General features: G+C 42.1%; 1 protein-coding gene across 4 annotated transcripts; it reads left to right on the top strand.

The window, feature by feature from the left end:
* Nucleotides 1-9,733: 9,733 nt before the first annotated feature.
* On the top strand, nt 9,734-21,358 carry LOC132891510 (uncharacterized). 4 transcript variants are annotated; one of them, XM_060929170.1, is made up of 9 exons: nt 9,734-10,009; nt 11,818-11,855; nt 12,204-12,255; nt 13,587-13,614; nt 16,168-16,267; nt 17,583-18,540; nt 18,678-18,845; nt 19,606-19,701; nt 20,856-21,358. In XM_060929170.1, the coding sequence occupies exons 6-9, from the start codon at nt 17,587-17,589 to the stop codon at nt 21,156-21,158; spliced, it is 1,521 nt and encodes a 506-aa protein (XP_060785153.1). In that variant the 5' UTR covers nt 9,734-10,009; nt 11,818-11,855; nt 12,204-12,255; nt 13,587-13,614; nt 16,168-16,267; nt 17,583-17,586; the 3' UTR covers nt 21,159-21,358. The 4 variants fall into 4 exon arrangements, with proteins under 4 accessions (XP_060785153.1, XP_060785152.1, XP_060785154.1 ...); XM_060929169.1 differs by having other exon boundaries at nt 13,587-15,122; XM_060929171.1 differs by lacking the exon at nt 13,587-13,614.
* Nucleotides 21,359-23,788: the final 2,430 nt, after the last annotated feature.

Raw genomic sequence — 23,788 nt, 5'->3', positions numbered from 1 at the left:
GCGGTAACCATGATCAATTCCACACCACCACTCAGCAAGCATCACTGCACTCATCCTGCGCTGTTAAGTACTTTAACATGCCATTTGCACTGTTAATTTTTTGTACAAAACTTTTGAACCACTTAAAATTGTTGCACAAACTATGCCACTTATGCAATAATACTATACATAGAAGCAACTGTACATGTGTTCATACTGCTGCTGCACACACGGCCACTTTTTTGTACATATAAACATCTGTACATATGGGCTAACTACTGCTAACTTTACATACAACATTACAGACTCTGTAATCATGTCCACTTCCCCTCTGTAAATATCCATTTAAATATTTACAAAAATATCTGCATATTGTCACTGTCCATCATTGTATATACTGTAACATATCGGCTCACTATGCTGCAGTACTTACTTCTGGCACTTATTTGTAAATAATACTGTATTTTACACTTCTGGTTAGATGCTAACTGCATTTCATTGGCTTTGTACCTGTATTCTGCACAATCTAATTACAATTGGTATGGTGTTATTTGGGTGAAAATCTTGTTTTTGCACAAAAAATATCTTTTAGAATTATCCCCAAAAAGTTCTCCCTCAGTCTCATCTGACCATAGGTTTTATTTGTTTGTTTGTTTGTTTGTTTGTGTTTTTTTTTTGTGAGAAAAGGCTTCTGTCGAACACCCTACCCCATCCCAGGCATGTGAAGTGTCATTACAGGCAATAAATGACCAGCGCACACCAGATATTCCTGCAGCTCCTTTAATGTTACTCTAGGTCTCTTGGCACTTTCACTGATAAGTTTTTTTTCTTTTGTCAAGTTGGAGGGACGTCCTGTTCATTCTAACTACCATTTGTCAGGGTGCAGGCACTTATGGATGCAGGCGCAGGGGGGAGTGGATGCGTCGCAGACTGGAAACCAAATCCAAAGTATGAGCCAAAAGATGTAGTCAGGGTTGAGCAGGGATCAGTTGAAGTGCAAACAGATTATGAGAGACAAGACAAGAGTTCAAAGATGGAAGTAAACACGAAACTAGGTCAGAGTCACGGGCAGTCAGGAAGTTAGTAAATGGCTTGGTATGATCATGTCATCAGCTGTCCATCACTAGCAATGATGACTGCTTCATTAGGATGTGCAGAAACACAGATGGGCCGCAAGGCCTGCACTAGGGTGACAGAGTCGTCTGCAGTGGTGGCATGAATGGCCTGGTTGAGCTGCTATGGAATGTCTGGTTTCGTGAGCTCTCATATACTCCCTTTGACACTTGAATTCAACTGCGGACACTGAGCTTTTAACTATGCTTTGCCATGTTGATCTATCCAAGGCATCCCTTTCCCACATCTGATCTAACTCTAGTATTCTTCATGTTCCTCTTCAAGATGTATTTGTACTTCAGTTTCTGTCCTCCTTGTCTCCTCTTTCCTTGGCTCAGTTCTCCATAGATAATGGCTTTGGGTAGTAGTGTCTGGCATGTGCCAGATGTGTCCAGCCCAACGAAGTTGGGAGGCTGTGATAAGGGTTTCTACATTTACTGTATTGGCTTGCCTGAGGACTTCTACATTGGGGACCTTGTCCTGCCATCTTATTTTGAGGATTTGACACAGGTGTCAGAGTTGTAGCCTGGTCAGTTTCTTGAAATGCTTACAGTAGAGCATCATGCATTTGGTGGCATAAAGCACAGATGCTAAGACGTTGTATAATTTCAATTTGGTGGTTCTCTTGATGTCATGGCAAGACCAGAGTTGCTTTTGTAATGCACTGAAGGCTTTGGTGGCAGCTTGAATCCGGCAGCCTACCTCCAAATCTGATTAGTTCGTGTTGGTAACTGCACTACCTAAGTACATGAAAATTTCAGAACTCCTAAGAAGCGTTCCATTGACCAAAACAACATTGACATTGCCTGTGGCTCAGGTGAGGGTTGGTACAGGAGTTCTGTTTTCATGGTATTGATTTTCAATCCAAAGAGGGTTGTAGGCTGTGGCAAAGTGATCAGTGATTTTCCTGCATGTCATCCAAATCTGTTGCAGAGTCATCTGTGCACAGCTGTTCTCTCACACACATTTGCCAAGTTTTGGTTAAGGACTTGAGTCTGGCAAAATTGAAGAGTTTGCCTTCCGATCGAGTCCTGATGTAGACTCTATCTAGGTCAGTGCCCATAGTCTCTAGGACTGCTGTAAGGTAAAGTATAAATAATATTGTGGTAAGAACACATCCCTGTTTGACACATGATTTGATAGGAAAAGTTTAGTGTCTCCTCTGATCGAAACCTACCCAGACATGTTCTCATGGAAGAGCTTAATGAGCTACATCAGTCTTTCCAGGCATCCATATAATTCTAATATCTTCAAAAGCATCTCTCAATCAGTGGTGTCAAAGGCCTTTGAGAAGTCTACAAAAACCATGTACAGAGGTTGACATTACTCAATGGCTTTATCTTGGAGTTGTCTCAGGGTAAAGATCATATCTGAGGTAGATCTGCCAGCCCTGAAACCACAATGACTTTCTGGAAGTACAACCTGAGATTTTTTTATTTGGTTTAGAACTATCTTGGCCAGAATCTTGCCTGCAATGGAAAGTAGAAATATGCCATGGTGGTTTCCACATTCGCTCCTTTCTCCTTTCTTTTTGTAGATGGTCACAATTGGTGTATCTTTGAAGTCTTGGGGAAGACATGTATTCTCCCAACATGCATTGTACAGTTTTAAGAGTGCAGCTGTTAGGCTGGGGCCACCTCGCTTCAACACGTCAGCTGGGATGCCATCTTGGCTGGGTGTTTTGCCACATCTAGTATCCTTGAGTACTTTCTCAAGCTCATCTGATGTGATGGGTACACACATCTCTTGTTGGTCTCCTCTCAAGTTAGCGGCATGCCTCAGGACCCTTGCTGGTTTAGGAGATTGGAGAAATGCTCCTTCCACCTTCTTTTTATGTCTTCCACATTTGTGTGGAGTATACTTTCATCAGCACTTTTCACTAGTGCCACTACATTGCTTATTGGTCCATAGAGAGTCTTCAGTCCGGTGAATAATCCATGGTGGTCCTTCCTGGCTGCCAGTTCCTGTAGTTCCTCAGCTTTCTTGCACCACCATCAGTCTTTTATGGTTCTGATTTCTCATTGCACTTTCACTTTAATATCATTGAAAGCTTTCATGCTTCTACCATGGTTCTCATTTAGATGTAGGTTATAAATGTTGTTTTTCTTCTAACAAAACTTGGATAGAATCAGTCTATTCTTGAAACCAGTCTGGTGTACTTTTCTTCTGCTGTCCAAGTATGTCACTTGCAGTTGTGTGCACAATATCTTTCAGCCGTTGCCACATGTCCTCAACATTTTCTGTGTCGTCTTGATCGGGGCATTTTCCTGTAGAGCAGTTGTAATAGCAATTTTGAGTTTGTGCTGTCTCTTATCATTCTTCAAGATTCCTTTATTGTCACTGCACCATACAGTACAGTGAAATTAAAGCACTCAATCCAGTCGGTGTATTCATACAAACACTTATTATTAAGGGGGGAGTCAGATCTGTACATGATAAACATTCAAGAAAAAAAGATAAACAAATCTATACAAGATAGATAAGTCAATAAAAAAGATAAACATATCTTTTCAAGAACTGCTTAACCAAAAAAAAAGGTTCTATGTATCTAGATTATGACCCATGATACAGCAGGTTATTGCACAGTAATAAGTGAATTTATTGCACAATTAGGCATGATAATTGCACATTTGCCCATGTTGAGAGAGTGCAGTTGAGCAGGAGCAATATAAATAAATAAATATAGGTGATCAAGAGAATAAGGTGCATGTGGTTGTAAAACATGTACTATTTAGGTAAGAGGTAGGCATGTAAAGGTGTAGACAGTTTGTGTTTATCGTTCAGTCCTGTTTGTCCATACTGCTGGCATTTGTGTAGGTGACTGGCTTTGTTCAGTTCATGTAAGACGCTTGGGTAAAAGCTGTTCTTTAGTCTATTTGTCCATGATGCAATGGACCTGAACCATCTACCAGAGGGCAGTGGTTCAAGAAGCTGGTGTCCAGGGTGGGAAGGGTCTTTTAAGATGTTGATGGCTCTGCTCAGGCAATGAGTAGTGTAGTTGCTCTAGAGAGGACAGTGGGCAGCCAATGATCTTCTGTGCAGAGTCGATGACTCTTTGAAGGGCTTTCTTGTCTGCCCTAGAGCCACTGATTAGCGATGGAGTGTAGTCCTTGTTGTGTTTTCAAAAGTCTATTATGAGTTATTTTGTTTTTGATGGGTTCAGGGCTAGGCTGTTTTCTTCACACCACCTTTTCAGTTCTTGGACATCATCCCTGTAGGCTTTCTCATCTCTTGAGAAGTCCAACCACAGTTATGTTGTCTGTGAACTTGATGGTGTTGGTAGGGTGGGTGTAGAGGGCATAGAGGAGGGGCTCAGGACACAGCCTTGTGGGGCTCCAGTGCTGAGTATGAGGGGGCCTAGTCTTACCATCTGGGAGCGGTTGGTGAGGAAGTCCTTAATCCAGTGGCAGATGGTTTGAGAGAGTCCTAGGTCAGACAGTTTAGGAATCAGTCTGTCTGGGATGACTGTACTGAACGCAGAGCTGTAGTCTATGAAGAGCATCCTCACGTAGCTGTCCTGCTGTTTGAGGTGGCAAAGTGCAGTGTGTAGAGCAGTGGTTATTGTGTCCTCAGTAGATCTGTTCGATCTGTAGGTGAACTGGTGTGGGTCAAAGGTGGCTGGGAGGTTGGATTTGATGTGCTGCTGGACCAGCTTCTCAAAGCACTTCATGATGATTGGGGTGAGTGCCACTGGGCGATAGTCATTGAGGCCACTGATGACTGGTTTCTTCGGTACTGGGATAATCATTGCTGATTTTAGGCAGGTCGGGATGGTGGCCTTGGACAGGGACAGGTAGAAGATGTTTGTGAAGACTGCTGAGAGCTGGTCTGTGCATTCTCTCAGTACTCTTCCTGTCACTCCATCAGGTCCTGCAGCCTTCCTTGGGAGAGTTCTAACCTCCTTCGTCATCCAGGGTTTCTGCTTGGTGTGTATCCAAATACGTTTGTCAATAGTGACACTGTCAACACAGTTGTTGATGTAACAGAGTACTGCTGATGTGTACTCTTCTAGTTCATGATTCTCAAAAATGTCTCAGTTCATTCTTTCAAAGCAGTCCTGAAGCTGTGAGATTGCTCCGTCAGGCCATGTTTTGACAGTTTTGGTGGTGGGAGGAGCTTTCTTCCTTAGGGAGGTGTATGCAGGGATTAGGTGTATGGATATGTGGTCTGACTGTCCTAAGTGAGGTAGTGGTGTGGTCTTATAGCCATTCTTGATGTTTGAGTAGGCTTTGTCCAAAGTGTTTTCCCCCCTGGTTGCTCACCTGATGTGTTGATGGAATTTTTGGAGAACTGCTTTTAAATCCGTGTGGTTGAAGTCCCCAGGTATGATGTGTACAGCCTCAGGGTTGGTATCTAGTTGGAATTTAATGGCATTTAGCAGGTAGCCTTGTGCTATGCTAGCATTAGTGTCTGGTGAAATGTAAACAGCTGTGATGATTACAGCGGTAAACTCTCTTAGAAGGTAGAAAGGTCTGCACTTAATCATCAGGAACTCCAGATCAGGAGAACAATGCCTTCCTACGATGATGGTGTTGGAGCACCAGTTGTGTATGTAAATGCACAGCCCGCCACCTTTGTTTTTACCGGAGTCTTTGTTTTTGTCCCAGTGAAAAATTGTGTGGCCTGCTAGCTCTGTAACGGCATCGGGAATGTGTGGGTTTAGCCATGTCTCTTTTATTAGTAGGATGCAGCAGTCTTTTATGAGGTTGTTCGTGGAACTCTGAAAATGTAACTCATCCATTTTGTTGGTGAGGAAAATGGTGGGAAGAGGTGGTTTGTGTGGTTGTTTCTTTAGCCTAGCAAGTAGGCCCAATTGGGATCCACGCTTTTGTTTCCTGTGTCTGCGCCGCTTTCGATGTTTGCCGGAGCTGATAACAATCCACAGAGAGCCCGGTGTTCTGGCCATCTCCTCCGGTATGTTGTGTGTCTGCAAAAAATCATTTGCAACTGCTTGATTGCATCGATGTCCGATGTTCAAAATATCCAGTTGACTATAGATGGGATTCGCCCAACTATACGTCACATTAATGAGCAGACAGACAAACAAAAACATACAAAAGAAGCACTGGACCAGAGAACAAAGAGCTGCTGTGTCTGTGCGTGCCACCATCTTGGAAAAACTTGTCTATGTCTAGTTTCTTATTTGTTGTGGAGGCTGCTCCCTTGCATCTAGGAAATACAAGTCTGAGTCTCAGCTTTGATTAGACCATATAGTGGTATGTTGAGAATTCAGCTCCTTGTATTACCTTTGGTGACAGAATCTCTTTCCTGTTGAATCTGCAAGTCACGACATAATCAAGGAGATGTAAGTGTTTAGATATTGTGTGGCACCAGACGAAGTAATTTTTGTCTGGTTGGTGAACATAGGTATTAGTGATGCATAGTTCATGTTGAGTACAAAAGTTGAGCAGGAGTTCACCATTTGTATTCCTATTTCCCTTGCCAAGTTTCCCAATTGTACATTTGTATGTTACATGATCATTCCCTACGCTTGCATTGAAATCTCCCAGGAGCAGAAGCTTCTCTACATGAGGTACCCTTTCTACTACATCAGCTAATTTGTGACAGAATGCTTCTTTTTCTTCATCAGGATAGATCATGGTAGGTGCATACACATTGATCAGGGTTAGGCTGCTGGGCCATAGAAGGTTCACGCTGCACGCTGCATGCTGCACACTACACGCTACACGCGTGTAAAGAAAAGTGGACAAACGTAGCATGACTTGCTCTGGGCCATAGAACGGCGTTCACGTTGCACGCTGCACACTTCACGCGTGAAGCGTGAAATGAACATGCACACTTTTTTCTAGGCGTGAAGATGGAAATTCCAGTCAATGCATGCGGTCACCGCCGCGCCAGCCAATCAGAACGGGTCTAGGGAGATAACTCTATGCTTTCAGGGGAAAACTTCAGAAAAAATATAATTGAATGGTATAATTGAAAAATAGTTCTTCATCGGGATTGTCAAGCAGATTATAGAATGTTCGGTGAAATTCACCACGGGTTTCTCTCAGAAGGAAGTGTTCTCGGCTCCAAATTCTGTTCCTTTTTCTCTTCCTCTGTCTCAGTAAAAGCAGAATGAGGCAATCGTCGTCATCCGAAGAGTCCGTATTGTTGGTTACTCGGTCAAAGTACAACAGACGCAACACGTGAACATCCAAGCATGAAGTTTAATGGCCCAGGGTCCGGTTCTTCACGTGAACGTGTAGCGTGTAGCGTGCAGCATGCAGCGTGCAGCGTGAACCTTCTATGGCCCAGCAGCCTTAGGTAGCGATCATTCCCTGTGGGTACATGCAAACTTATGATTCACTCAGATATTCCCACTGGTAGTGATGGCAGTTTCCCAGCTATCTCATTCAAAATAGCAAAAGCAACTACTGCATTTTTTTCTTCTGTCCATATTCCCACTCCAGAAGAGGGTGTATTCGCTTTCTGGCACTTGTCCTTGGCCTTCAAGCCTTGTCTCTTGGAGTCACCACTTGCACCACTGTGTGTGAGTGCACCACTTGGATACAAACCGGGGCTGATCAGCCCTGGCTGGGTCACCTGGGCTTCTGTTCTGTTGACTAAAGACCTGAAATACCCTATGACTCTGGGTTCATCACTGAAGACATGTCTAAGTAGCACTTGAGGATGGTGAAGGCTGGACTGCTCCTTGGAATGGCAACGTCCTACATCATACCTGTGAGAAATCCTCAGCCCAAGCCCTGGGTTCTCTCGCCCTGTTTCTTTGTGTGTGTGAGATTTCAATTCAATACAGAATATATATATACACAATACAGCGCGCATATATATATATATACATATATATACATACAGGGCCGTTGACAGCTTTGGCTGGGCCCGGGACAAAATAATCTGAGTGGGCCCCCCACACACACACACGCACGCACATCGCCACACAGCAACCACCCACACCCAACCCCTCTTTTCACAGTCTCCATTCACTCCAACCCTTAAATAACAGGTATTCCAAGCCCATTATAACAGTCAACCATTTTATTTCAACATATTTACAGTTTGAACATTTCCTTAGTCTGCAACTATTCAGGTGCGAAATGCAATGCGCCGGACTTTTGCTGTGGCAAAGTCGTCAATAAGGTCATTGAAGTCCAGCTTATTTGCAAGTTCGCGCTCTATAGAGAGCATAGCCAGCCCATTGAGCCTCTCCTGTGACATGTTTGAGCGCAGGTAGTTGATAAACCAAAATGATTGTTTACGGGATGGAACTGGGCCTCAATGAGAACGGAGTTATGGCTTTCCCAAAATCTGAACATAGAAGCATCACCACTAGTGATGTGTACAGTGAGTTTTTCAGTGTATTTTTTTGTCTTGTTTTTCATAAACGTCCTTTCCGTACTCGATTTAGAATGTTACAAAAAAAATTGACACCCTCCCAACCACGTAACATTAGCCTATCTGACCTGGGGGCTGACACGTTTATTACGGATAAACCAAAAGGATTACAACGTTCCCTGGATATAGAACTGGACCGAGAAGATTTCAAAATCTTAATGTGTAAGCAACAACAATAAAACAGAGGTTGTTTTATTCATTTAGGGCTTATTAGGCTACTTTCATTAATTGCGCTTTTCATACAGGCCTATCATTTTTCACTTGAGCAAGGGAATTGTTTGAAGAGTATCCAGTCTAAGCGAAAGTTTAATGTTTTGCAACAGAACACCCCATTTATAGCCCATTCGTTACATTAAACTCTATCTAGCTGGCAATTTCACATGCCGTCGTATCTACACGGGATGATTTCCAACAAAATAAGGTTTAATTAACAAGAGGCAGCGTTCCACGGGCTTTCAGCTAACCGGAGTCCAGCTCAGCGCAGCTCAGCAAGCGTGCCTAAAACATTTGGATATGATTGCCACATACATAAACACATACAAACAGCCACTCAAATCTCCACTGCCAAGCCTCTACCTCTCCAACGCCAGATCCATGTAAACAAAATGGACGATTTGGAATTACCTTATTCTATTCTATAATCGGCTGGTCAGTGCTATACTCAATACTTAAGGTGACTTACCCATCCAGTGAGGATTATTTTCTTGTTTACAAGATGCCACATCTGAGTCGCTGACAAATCCTGAATTTCTGTAAAGATAACTGTGCAGAGATTTATAAGCATGCAGTGCTTCACCACTGAACAGCGAGGGAAAGTTAATGAGGTAATTATACACGTCCGGGTATTCCGCTGGCAGTTCAAAATCCGGTCGTGAAAACTCCGTCCGGAAAGCCATAAGGGTCACAAATCTGTAGATCGTTTATTTTAGACATATATCTAGTTATCTGTTCATTAGAAAAATGAGCCGTGTAGTCCGTCGGTTGAAATTGATCCATTCTGTACACGAGTGCAGCAGTATTCAGCGGTGTTTTTGACCGACAAGATGGCGGCTGTGTACTTTCCGGTCACGTGACTGCAAGATCTCTATAGTGCCGTGTTATTTGGCGCCTTAATCAAAGACCAAACCATTTCTGCATTAGGGGTGGTAGGTGGGTTCTTGATTTTCGAAGACAATAAAGGCAAAAGAACCAGAAATCATTCATTGAATGCAAATATAGCACATTTTTCTCCCCCAAATCAACACATTTTGAAATGAAACAGAATGATTAATGGCATCTTCACACCGTAAACCCGAATGTTCAAATTAATTAAAAGAAATAATTTTAGAATACTCAAACTTTGAGTAATAGTTCTACTAACTTTAACATGTAAAGTTGCTGTAACAAATTGTTCGTTTTTGAGTAACTGGAAATAACAATTATTGATTTCGAAGAACTTTATGGCAGTGTGACGTACGTGACGTCATGGCGCACGTCCTTCAGAGACGTTACGCCACTGAGTTGATAGGTAATTTCAAGATGGCCGTGCATCGCGAGCGGAGCTGTTTCCAGCTTTCTAAAAGTAAGTAAAAAGTTTTGTACCTTTGTAAGAGTATTAGTGGGTCGGTTTAGCTCGTATATTCAAAAGGATTGTGCATTTTGTGATACAAGCATCAAATTTGGCACAAATGTACATTGATATATGGCGAACATTTTCAGATATTGAGCCACTCGGAATTCTCCCTTCATGTCCGCCATATTTGAATTCAAAATGGCCATTGTTTGAAATCTACATTTTCGATTATCTTTGGGTCTAATGCCGCTATTGACTCGATTCTGGTGTCCAAATGTATGTTTTGGGAGGAAAGGAATCCGATGGTTACAATCTGCATTGTGTATCTTTATAAATTAGCCAACATATTGGATTTCAAAATGGCCGCCACTTGAATTCTACATGTGCGATTACCTCTGGGTCAAATATTTTTATAGTACATGACAATATTTGCTGGTATCCATTTTTCAAAATGACATACTTTATTACAGTACTCCACTTAATTCATGAGAGATAAATATTCATCATGTATTTTTGACAAGACAACATTTTACTCAAAGTCTGTGAAGTAAAAATTGTTTTGACAAGTTTGAGTTATTGATTAGATTCTGTGTTGTTCTAGGTTTGATATGGAACCTGAAGGAGTTCCAACAGTTAAGCAATAGGCTAATTATCCTAAAGTAGGTGAAGGTGATGGGCAGCATGGTGGTGTAGTGGTTAGCGCTGTCGCCTCACAGCAAGAAGGTCCTGGGTTCGAGCCCAGCGGCCGACGAGGGCCTTTCTGTGTGGAGTTTGCATGTTCTCCCCGTGTCCGCGTGGGTTTCCTCCGGGTGCTCCGGTTTCCCCCACAGTCCAAAGACATGCAGGTTAGGTTAACTGGTGACTCTAAATTGACCGTAGGTGTGAATGTGAGTGTGAATGGTTGTCTGTGTCTATGTGTCAGCCCTGTGATGACCTGGCGACTTGTCCAGGGTGTACCCCGCCTTTCGCCCATAGTCAGCTGGGATAGGATCCAGCTTGCCTGCGACCCTGTAGAAGGATAAAGCGGCTGGAGATGATGAGATGAGATGAGAAGTATAAAATCCACTGATGTGGTCATCACTATCCTCTTGCAATAAGACCAGTCTGGATGGCAAACACAGTGCTAGTATTACCTTAAATTTAATTGGAATATAAAAATATCTATTCTTCATGTAACAGTCCACAGAATGGAAACAACAGGGAAGTGAAGTTTAGGTCAGATAAGCGCAAATGTAGATTTCAAATGGTGGCCATTTTGAATTCCAATATGGCGGACATGAAGAGAGAATTCCGAGTGGCTCAATATCTGAAAATGTTCGCCATATGTCAATGTACATTTGTGCCAAATTTGGTGCTTGTATCACAAAATGCACAATAGGTTAGCTATGCTGCCCCACTATATAACATTACTCGCTATGTATGATCTTTGGATAGTTAATTAACCAACTGTCATATTTTGTCGTTTCTCGGTATCTCTTGGATTTAATTTCAGCGCCGTAAGTAGCAAGCTCAGTTGGCCTGCTTAGGGAAAATGTCGTATGCTACGTAGCCGACTCATAGAATTATCTGTCAATGTGAAACAACTGAAACAATCAAAATGTTTTCAAGTACGTTTTTGAACGTCTTGATGTCTGTCGCTTTAAGCGACATCCCCTGCTAAGGTTACCTAATTCTCCATGAACTAGCTAACTAGAGCTAGCAACGAAATGTAGCTGACTGTTCCTCAATCTTAAGGCTATGAACATTGTGGTTACTGGATTAGCTCTGTATAAAATTCAATGAGTTCCGTCTTAAATTTACATTTTTTTGCATTATAGGTTGCAGTGGACCAAGTGGAGTTCTGTGAGAAAACAAGGTAACCGATTTTTAGTTTGCCATGTGGATTGTTAGATTCACTGACTGGCGCCTGGAACACTCGATTCGCTAACGTGGCTCTCGGCAGACGCCCTGCTCCACACACCAGTTTTAATTAAGCCAGACGGGACGAAATATTTTCGCCAACAACCTGTTTTCCGTGGCTGAGATGAGACTACATGAATGTTCTAAAACACTGACGAAAACTGTGTGCAGAAATGTCTGAAGTAGCCTATCCATTAATAAACACATGCACGAGTAGCCTCGTAGCCAAACCTACTCATCTTTTTGCACAACAGTAGGCAAAATGGATTCAGTGTGTATGTTGCTGTTTTGTTTTTGTGTACAGGTGAAGTCCTACATTGTGGTCAACTGACTATTCAGAAGGCACCTTTTATAAGGTAAGTTCAATGAACATTGATTTTATGACCCTTTTCTGGTAGTGGGGATGATGCTTGCACAGTTCACATGCAGTGTCCTGATGTATGGTGAGTATGTACTGAGTTTGATGTAGGAGGAATATTAGTGGTTAGCGGTTTCAATGGAGTGGAAGTGCAAGTTGTGTGTGGTCACCTCAGACATACAAGCCCAATTATTTAGGCACTATCGTTTGCTGCATGGCCATTGTTCAAGAGTCAGTCCTCTACCATGTCTGAGTCTTGCATTTGCACACTCGCATCATTTAATGAAAATTCACTTGATCACGTGTCCTCAAAGACATATGCAGACCTAATGCAATTTGACAGAGCAGGGGCAAAGCACTTTTTACCTGCCCAAACGCCTGTCTCAGAGGGCACACTGTTCAGCCATTTAAGGCGACATTTAAAAACTAGACTGCACCATGCCCATTTAACAACTGCAACTACAGTACAAATGTATAATCATTTAATGCACCCAAAAGTAGGAAGGTGAGGATAGATTTATTTTTTAGCTCAATTCCCAGTGAACAGTGATGTCTAAGGGGTGGTGGTGTCTTATTTTCTGACACTTTGTACTTAAAGGGGACATACAGTATTATGTTAGGCTTTCCATGCTATGCAAGGCTTTCCTGCTCATATGTTGGTCTCTGCTGGTCTTATAAACACTCCAACTGTAGATAGTGTCTCGCTGTTCTCTGTGAGTGACCCAAATGATGAAGCAATGAAAGCACCAGTTCTGAACTAAAGTCTTCACCTGGGCTGCAAGAGGCGAGCAGTCTGACCAGGAGCTGTAGAGCAGTTGAAACCAAGCTAGCGAGAAACGCTCTCCTTTCCCCCTCATTATCCTTCTTGGTACTGGTATTATGTTCTAAGTGAGCACAGTCCAAAAAGTTATATCCATTGGCAGTGTGTGAGAATTGTGTATTAGGCCTACCCCATGTCGACTTGTGAAATAATAGTGTTAAGCTCAAACTGCTCAAGCTCCTACACTCATTTCCTGTCTCTTGACTGTCCTATAACAATAGAGGCTAGAAAGCCCGAAAACAAATATTAAACCGTGTTATAGAAATATCCTTCATAACTCTGGTTGGATAAGTCATGTTGAAGTGTTTATAACATCACATTAACAAGCTACAGTGCCTATAAAAAGTCTACACACCCCTGTTCAAATGCCAAGTTTTTGTGATGTAAAAAAATGTCAGACAAATAATTTCTCAACTTTTTCCAACTTGACTATTAACTACAACCTGTTCAATGCAATTGAAAAACTCTAAGCTTTAAAGGGAAAAATTGCTGTTTTCTTTACCTTTTAGGTTGGTGGCTCCAATATGACCTGGATCTGTAAGTTGTGCGCAGCTGCTTTCAACACAAAATCAGACTTACTCACTCACTATAGGCTGCAACACAGTCACTATTCCAGAATCAGCCCTCTTCCCTGCCTCTACAGTGACTGCATTTGTACATGTCAAACATTTCCTGCACTGAAAGCACATTTATCAAGATGTCACCCAGAACAACCAGTCAGTCATTCTCTGCATAGTCAGGGTCCTGTGATATTTAAATGCCCTTTATGCACATTTCAGCAGCCCCTTTCTCAATCTGCTGTTTTCAGTCATCTTCGTAGGCATTTGAAAAACCATGAAACGGTGCAGTGCCCATATAAGGATTGCTCATACGCCACAAATGTGTACTCCTCATTCAATACACACCAAAGTCGAGAACACCAAGCAGATCTTGTGGCAGACTTTCAAACTGAGATTGCCAGTGAGGATCCATGTAATCTGGCCAGTGCTTCAGAGGAAACTAGTGAAGAATGCCCTGGTCCGAGCAGGGAATTGGAGAATGCGGATCATGTTGAGACAGTCAGTCTTAGAAATCAGCTTAAAAAGTATGTGTCGTCTTTGTTCTTGAAGATGCAGGCTATCCTACATATCTCCGACACTGCCACTCAGGAAATAGTAGACCACTTGAATGAAGTCTTCTCTCTATCTGAGCCACTGATCAAAGAGGCAGTTCATGATGTACTTACAAAAAATGGTCACTGCATTTCAGAATCTGCACTAAGTGAAGTTGTTGCTGCTATCATGGACTGCAATGTTCTGTCTACTTCAACTTGTAAAGGTGCTGAGTTGAGTTCCTCAAAGCGCAGAAAAACCTTTATAGAGCACAACTATCCTTGTGTAATGCCAGTGGAGTACCAGTTGGAGCCTGGCCATGCCAGCATGTATGTTCCTATACTTTCGATGATTCAAGAGCTGTTTAGAAGCACAGACATTCTTAAGAAAATTTCTGAAACAGATACTGCATTCAATCAATATGTTTCATGTGCCAATGGCTCTTACTTCATGGAAAATGAGTTGCTGTCAACTGGGGATCTCGTCTTACCACTCCAGTTGTACATTGATGATTTAGAACTTTGTAATCCGCTTGGTACATCACGCAAAATTCACAAGGTGTGTGCTGTATATTGGGTCCTCGCTAATCTTCCACCAAAATACAGGTCAACATTACATGCTATACAGTTAGCAATACTGGTAAAAGTGACAGATCTCCGCAAGTATGGATATGCAGCTGTACTTGCTCCATTGCTGCGTGACGTTCATACTTTGGAAGTGGACGGTGTGTTCATTGAAGGACTTGGCCAAAATGTCAAAGGCACTGTCTTTTGTGTGTCTGCGGACAATTTGGCCGCTCATGGACTAGGGGGTTTTGTAGAGTCTTTCAGATCAGGCTGTGTTTGCAGATTCTGCTTGGGCTCAGTTGAACAGTATCAAGAATCCGAAGTCAGAGATGAGAAGTTTGCTCCGAGAACTAAAACCAGCCATGACCTGCATGTGCAAACAGTTAAGGTAAGTGACACTTTGAGCAGCCACTTTGGTGTTAAAGGTGGCTGTGTCTTGCAGGAGTCTCTGGATTACTTCCATGCTCTCACAGGGTTTCCTCCAGACATACTCCACGATCTTTTGGAAGGCATTGTTCCAATGGAGCTCAGTCTTTGTCTTAAAGAGATGATCCGACTGAAGTACTTCACTTTGGACTTTTTGAACAACAAGATTACCACGTTCCCGTATCAACATGCTGATAAAGTGAACAGACCTCAGCCTCTTTCCCAGGCTTCTCTTTCTCGGGGGACAATAGGAGGTAATGGGCATGAAAATGCTACTCTCCTCCGACTTCTTCCGCTGCTTATTGGCAGTGAAGTACCAGAGGGGGATCGGGTATGGGCAGTTTTAATGGATCTCAAGGAGGTTGTGGAGCTGGCTTTGTGCCCATCATTTACAGATGAAACTGTGGACTATTTGGCTTTCAAGATCAGTGATCACAGACAGGCACTACTTGACGTTTTCCCCGAGGTAAGGCTCCGCCCAAAGCACCACTATGTGGAGCACTATCCTGCCTTAATTAAATGCTTTGGGCCCCTCCTGCATGTTTGGACCATGCGCTTTGAAGCAAAGCACCGCTTTTTTAAAAGAGTGGTGCATGACGTGCAAAATTTCAAAAACATTTTGAAGACCATGGCAATCAGGCATCAGCATATGATGGCATACCATCTTGCTTCACCATCATTTTTCAACCCAAACACTCAAGCAACCAGGGTTGACTCTGTTTTGGTTTCATCACTACCAGAGGTTGCTCAACTACACATCAGAGAACACACCACTACTGACACAATCTTTAAGGCCTCAAAAGTGACCATTGATGGCACAGACTATGTCTGTGGAATGTTTCTGTGTGTAGGAGCAAGTGGTGGGCTGTCTCAGTTCAGCAAAATTGAGCAGATTTTACTTTGTAATAACAATGTCTTTTTTGTGTTCTGATTATGAATCTTGGTATGTAGAACATCTACGTTCCTATGAGCTGACTTTGCAAAAAAGCTTTTCTGTCCACATACAGTCAAATTTGAATGACATCATCCCCCTCCCAGCATACCGTGTGGACGGCGCTCTTATTCTCACCCCGAAGAGGTTTATACTTGTAAAACAACAGAGTTAAGGTAAGGAAAAAAGACACGCGCACACAGACACAGACAAGCAGGGCTTGGGGGGTGCGCATCAGAGTGTAGTCGACGGGTGGGGGAGTGGCGATCGAGATCAGTGAGGTATGACTGCAAGGTTGTTGAGGGGCTTGTAAGCGATTAGGAGGAATTTGAAGTTAATGCGTTGCTTTATGGGGAGCCAGTGGAGTTGTCTGAGGATAGGGGTGAAATGTACTCTGGAGGGGGAGCGAGAGAGCAGTCAGGCAGCAGAGTTTTAAACATCTTGTAGTTTGAGGAACAGTGGAGGGGAGGCCATACATTGTGCTATTTCAGTAGGTGAGTTTGAATCTGGAGGTAATGGGTCGCAGGCGTGCAGTGTTTCGTAAGTGGAAGAAGGATGGTTACATGGTTAATGTGTGATCTAAATGAGAGTGCAGGGTCCATGTATATTCTAAGGTTTTTGACCAGGGGGAAGGGAGTGGCCATTGATGCAAGGTGAGAAGTTCTGACGGGTGGGGAAGATGGATTTTGGGCCAAAGAAGGTTTTAATGTCAGTGAGACAGCAGATGAGGGTGTAGAGATTGGCAAGAGAAATGGTTTTGGTGGTGATGTAAAAGCCTAGAATAGCATCATCGGCATAACAGTGGAATTTGAGTCATGGAAGCATGTACAGAATGAAGAGGAATAGGGCCCAGGACTGAACCTTGAGGGACTGTGTATGACTGTGATGGTGTGGGAATTATGATTGATTGTGACGTGGAATCTATGAGACGGGTAAGATTTGAACCAGTCGGGGGCGTCGTGGCTAAGGCGCCATGCCATAAATCCGGGGACCTGGGTTCGGTTCCGACCCGGGGTCGTTTCCCGGTCCCTCCCTGTCTCTCTCTCCCACTCATTTCCTGTCCTGTCTCTACACTGTCCTATCCAATAAAGGTGAAAAAAGCCCAAAAAATATCTAAGATTTGAACCAGTAGAGGGTGGTGTTGGTGATGCCAATGGATTCTTGGTGACTTTGAGGGCAGCTGGATCAGTGGGATCTTCTCCATGTCTGCCATTTTGAATTTCCAGAAATACATTTTTAGCTGCAGAATGTACTGTACTTTTGTCATACTAGTAAATATTAGTTTATTACTTCGTAAACATATTAATGAAAATATCGAATTTGGCAATAGGTAGCAGTTTTAACGAGCAGCATAGTTGTAATACCTACTCTGGCCACTATCCTGCACAGTGCACCTTAAACATGATGAACTTCCACTTACTACTTTTTGCTAAGGGAAGCTGCACAGTATATGATGTTGTTAAGCAATCTTTTTTTGTTTGTTTGTTTTAGCACAATGACTACTACATCCCTGCCCATGTTGCTGAGAGTAGAGCAACCAGACCAGGCACCAAGGAAGCTGAAACTGGGCGCTCGACCTGATTCTGTTGACTCACTAATCCGGATACTAAAACATGAACTCGACCTCGACCTCGATGTTGACCTTCTCTACGAAGACCCAGATTCTGATGGAAAGCTCACTGCCCTGACCGATATTAATGAACTGCCGCAGAAAGCTGTTGTACACATTACTTTTTCTCAAGACTCAAGCTCAGTTGCATCAACAGTGTTGCTCTCTGATGTCTCGTCTCCAGAGCGTCTGAGCAGGTGGCCGCCAGGGCCTTTTCCAATCCCAATGTTCTCATTCGACGTAGAGCTGAAGCTGAGGGACGGAAATGCTGAATATGAAAACAAGAACACCTACCTCAACTTAACCCGTGACCTGAAGCACAGCATCTTGGAGAGTATGGCTTCCACCATTTATGGTTTTAAAGCTTATCCGAGTGACAAGGAAATTTCAATGGCCGCCGAGGCTCTTGTGGCCAAACATCCCTGCTTGACCCAACCAGGGGCTGAAAAGGGCTGGAATGGGTGGAAGAACTCTATTAAGTTTAAAATGGGCAATTACAGAAACAAGATGAGACGGGCTGGATGTCAAGAAGTTGCGGTCAATTCTGGTAAAAGGAGTAGGAGCCACCCGGAAAAAGAGCCTTCACATTCGAACATCAAGCGACCAAAGCGTGCGGAATTAAATTTCTTGCCCAACTTTCCTAAAGGAAAGGATCCGTCACAACTGGAGGAGATGAGGCAGACAATTGTTGACGAATGCAAGAAAGTGGACAAGGACCTGACCCTCATCCGAAAACTGATGGAGGCCACATTCCCTCTACGCAGACAGACGATCGTTATGTCCTTCCCTCCTGTGAATGAGATCATGGACCTCTGGCCAGCTCTGAAAATTGAGTCAGAGGTGATTTAACATGAATCAGCTCTTCAATTGCAGTTTCTCATGCAAATGTATAGGAATCACATTATTATATTTTAAGTCCGATCTTACTAATTTTAATGTTGCTATATTTGCCTTCTATTTTTGTGCTATGTATGCAGTTGTATGCAGAATTCCAGCGACTCACGAACCAGAACCTGCCCAATACATTTTATGCTGAGCTGGACCGCCATCTTCCACGAATGATGACTCTATTCAGGCAGAAGGCTGCCAAAACAGGGAAGACTGCAGATGCTCTGGCCAGCATTTTAAAACTTCATGATGAGCAGGTAAAAGATTAAGATGAACTTTGCCATTTGTCTGGTTGTAATATACATTCCTCCAAAAAATAAAGGGGGCTCCAAAAAATAAAGGGGGCACCAAAACAACGTAATGCAGCTCCAAGTCAAAAATACTTAATAGTGTTATGAGGCAACACTCATTGTGGATCCATTTTGCCTACTGTTGTGCAAAATTAACAAGCAATGGTTAGAAATTAAAGGTCACCAAAATATGCCCCTAAAATAGTTTTGTCAGGTGGTGCCACAAACCATTTCTCTTTTCATTCTTTCTGTCTAAATCTTTTGGTGACTCGTGCATTTTGACGATTTCGCAGCCCTGTAGGTACCACGAGTTGGTGTCTTGGATAAGTAGCACTACTTCGGGGGGCGGTGAGAAACTATCAAAATGCACTTGTCACCAAAAAATCAGCCAGAAAGGATGAAAAAAGAAATTGTCTAACACCACCAGACAAATAAATTATTTTGGGGCGTATTTTAGTTATTGCCTCTAATTTCTACCCATTGCTAGTAACGTTTTGCACAACAGTAGGCAAAACGGACTCACAAGTATAGCTTTGCTTCCTAACTGGACAGGCTGTTATCAGATGTATAATTGACCTGGAGTTGCATTGCATTGTTTTGGTCTTTCCTTTGTTTTTGGAGCAGTGTACATATGAGCCGTATGACATGTTCTGCTTGCATTGATTTTAAAATAAGCTTTTCAATGACCAAGTTTTTTTCTTTTCTGCTCTTTTTTTTATCTGAATAGGAATCCCATGACATCCACAGCAGACGCACCACAGCTCTACAAGCCTTGCCTGTATATCTGCGTGATGATGCGACAGAATTATTCAGGACCTGCACAGTGAGTCACCATCAGATCTTGCACTGTTAAATGGTTCCGATAAAATGTGGTGGTGTTTTTTGGATCTGGTGACCCTCATTTCCCAGATTACATGTCAGCTTTTGGTTGCGTTCAAGTCTTTATTTTTGAGTGAATTGTCCCTGAAATTCCTGTTGGTAACATTCCATTGATTCTCAAAGGGGCTTTAGGTCTGGCGAGTTAGAATGCCCATACCACCAAAGCACCAAAATGTTGTATGGTAATCTATGGGGTATAATCAAGAGGGAAATGTGGGTCACCAGATTCAAAAGCAGAAAACAGCTGACAGCAAAGCATCAAGGATATATGGGCCTCCATAACTCCCATGCAATGCTTCTGCCATTGACTTCAATGCTAAGGTGCATCATGCCAGTAATTAAGGCAAAGATTCCTACCTAAGATTTGAACATTAATGTGTAGTTTAGAAAGTACCATATTTCGGCTGATTTGATGTCTGAATTGAAAATGGTGATTTCATAAAAATATTCAATTTTTTTTTTTTTTTTTTTGGAGCTGGAAGCCCAAAATATGAAAGAATAAACAAAACTTATTGGAATAGTTTAAAGGTGCACTGTGTAATATTTCTAGTTTATTTCCAGAATTCATGTTGTCCATTCACAAATGTTACCTTTTTCATGAATACTTAACGCCACCATCAAATTCTAAGTATTAATTATGACTAGGAAAATTGCACTTTTCATACATAAGTGGGATCTTCTCCATGTCTGCCATTTTGCATTTGATATTTTTAGCTGAAGAATGTTCTGTACTTTGGCCATACTAGTAAATATTAATTTATTACCAATAAAATATGTAAAAAGATCAAATTTGGCAATAAGCAGCACAGTTTAAACGAGCAGCATGGTTGCGATACCTGCTCTGGCCATAATCCTACACGGTGCACCTTTTAAAATCCTTGTCATGAATCTCTGATCTATGAATGTTTGATCAAATTATGGAAATGTTTTTACATGATATTAAAATTTTTTGGAAAGGAGCTGGAAGTTGCTAACTTGTTTAGCATGGATGCTTTCATAAAACATACCCCAGTTGTCTACAGTTGAACTGCTCTGACTAAACAGCATCTGCATTCATGTAGGTCCTCATTTTTATTTTCTGTCTTTCTGTTCATCCAGGATGATTCTGATGAACCTGACCTCGACGGTGTTGCTCTGGGCCTTCTCACCTTCGCCAACAATGATGCAGGCCTCTACAACGCACTGAGGGTGTCCGTCGTGATTGAAGGTGCTGTTGTGATGAGTGTCTCCCGACATACTGACGCGTTTCTTATCATGTTTGGGCTTATGTACGCTTTGCACCTCAGCTATCCAAAGGCCTTGATCAACACCTTTGAATTTGTCCAAAAAATCTTGCTTGGCCTTGATGGTGGGAAACTTTCACCCAAATTGCAGACCATGAAAATTGACTTGTCCATGTGAGTGTGAAGGGTAGAAGGTTGCCAAGTTGTTTTGAGAAAGTGTTTTAAGGAGGTACTGTTTGAGTTGCTTATTTTTTGCTTCAGTTGCACCATTTTTGTGGTTCAGTGTTCAGGGGTACCAAAGTATTGGTGTACACCATTCTAGTGCTGATAAATGCTTATCTTAAGTGATATTTGGAATAATGTGGCATTGAGTGTGTGTGTGTGAGAGAGAGAGAGAGTGATTGTGTGTGTGTGTGTGTGTGTGTGTGTGTGTGTGTGTGTGTGTGTGTGTGTGTAAATGTTTGAATGAGGGCAGCTCTCCTTCGTCTGTATAAATATCAACATGTTGGTCAAAACAAAGCAAGAAATCATAACCGCGCAAGTTTATAGGAATAGGGGAGCGATGAACAACTAAATGAATGAATGAGGGCAACTCTTTCCTTCCTCTATAAATCGGAAAAGAAATCTGACATTGCAACATGTTGGTCAAAATAAATCAAGAAATCATAACAGCGCAAGTTTATAGGAACAGCAAGGGGCAGTGTCAGTGTGTGTAGATGAAGGAGGATGGCTGTCTCCACATCCTCTCACTAACACACACACACTCACTCTTCTGCCGTACATTCAAATACTCCTCTTTCTGCCACGGAATGCTCTTCTCCCTTTAGTGACCACCAATGCCATCTTTCAGCACTTGTGGCTCAACTCAGTCCTGGACGAACACACGTGCACACTCACATAGAGGAAAGCTGACAGTTGGGGGGGACAAAGGGTTCAGAGAGGGCCCACATTTGGGTGCGTGTGCGTGTGCGCGCGTGTGTGTGTGCGCGTGCGTGCGTGTGCGCGCGAGAGTGCGCGTGCGTGAGAATATGTAAGCAGAGATTTACTCTGATAGTCACTTTTTACGCTCGTTTGCTGGCGCTCTCTCTCTGCTCTTTTTTTTTTTTTTTTTTTTTGCTCCCCACTGCGCTGAACCTACATTGCATTTGTATGTCCTGGTCATTTTTACGTAGTTTATGAACGTTTACATTGTACGCGTGTTTACATTGTGTGTGCGTGTGCGCGCGCGTGTGAGAATATGTAAGCAGAGATTTACTCTGATAGTCACTTTTTACGCTCGCTCGCTGGCGGTCTCTCTCTCTGCTCTTTTTTTTTTTTTGCTCCCCACTGTGCTAAACCTACATTGCATTTGTATGTCCTGGTCATTTTTACATAGTTTATGAACGTTTACATTGTTAATGAATGTTTAAATGTTTCTTAATGTTTACATTGCATTGTTGACAATAAAGAATTGTTTGGTCAGCACAATATTTTGTGGTGTACTTGCTTTCTAAGCTGTATTTATAGTTACACATGTTAGTTGTACAAGTTGTTGCAATTTTATAAACGTGATGAACGAAAATGTATTTTCCTTACCAGAAAATCAGTGATTCTAATAATGCAAATATTTTATTTGAGCTAAATTGGCACTTTTGAATAAACTTCATTAAAAGATTCAAGTACAAGATAGGAAACGATGAGTAATGCTTACTGCAAATGTTTGAGTAGTTATATATGAGCACTTTTGATTTGTCTGTTAAAAGATTCAATTACAATACTTGGAATTTATGACTAACACTTAGAGCAAATATTTGACTTCAGTTATGTGAGCAATTTTAATTAAACTTTAATCAAAAGGTTCAAGTACAAGACGGAAAATTATGACTAGCAATTACTGCAAATATTTGACTTGAGGTATGTGAACAATTTCAATTAAACTTTAATCAAAAGATTCAATTAAAAATCCGGAAATCATGAGTAATGGTTACTCTAAATATATTAGTTACATGCGCAATTTTAATTAAGCTGTTATCAAAGGTTTTGAGTACAGGTAAGTTCTGGAAATTGTAACTTTTAAGTTCATCAACTTAAAAAAATTGCTGTAACTTATTACGTCAATTTTTTTGAGTAATGCTAACTTATTCGGGTTTACAGTGCATGAGGGACCAGTTCTGGGCCCCCCCTCATGCCTGGGCCCGGGACAAAATACCCGGTTGTCCCCCCCTGTCGACGGCCCTGTATGTGTGTGTGTGTGTATATATATATATATATATATATATATATATATATATATATATATATATATATATATATATATATATATATAAAATACACACACACACACACACACACACACACACACACACACACACACACACGTATAGTGTGTGTGGGGAGCGGCGGCTTCAATTATCGACAGTCCATAATTAGACACCTTTTCAGATTTACCAATAAAAACAATTTTACAAAGGTGAGTTTCAGTTACAACAGTTATTATTGGTTAATTAATCAACCAGAAGACCCCCTCACCCTTTGATCTTGTCATCTGATGACACAGCTCATTACCTGAGATGGATTTTTTTTTAGCACGATCAGCAATTTGAGGAAAACCTGGACATTATCATCGCAGGTAAGCATGGTGGAAAGATCATGGACATGTTTTTACTTATCAAATTCAGATATTTCATGGTATCCTTGTCGAAACCTACTTTTCTTTCTTATTCTTTCATTTAACAGTTGCCATTTTGTATTGAAACACACATTTGAGAAGTCACCCGAGGTGTCGATAATAGTGATCACTTTCACCAGTGTCCACCATTGTCGACACCC

Source organism: Neoarius graeffei, chromosome 9 (genome assembly GCF_027579695.1).
Source record: "Neoarius graeffei isolate fNeoGra1 chromosome 9, fNeoGra1.pri, whole genome shotgun sequence".
Lineage (NCBI taxonomy): Eukaryota > Metazoa > Chordata > Actinopteri > Siluriformes > Ariidae > Neoarius > Neoarius graeffei.
This window is presented reverse-complemented; position numbering and strand designations above follow the sequence as displayed.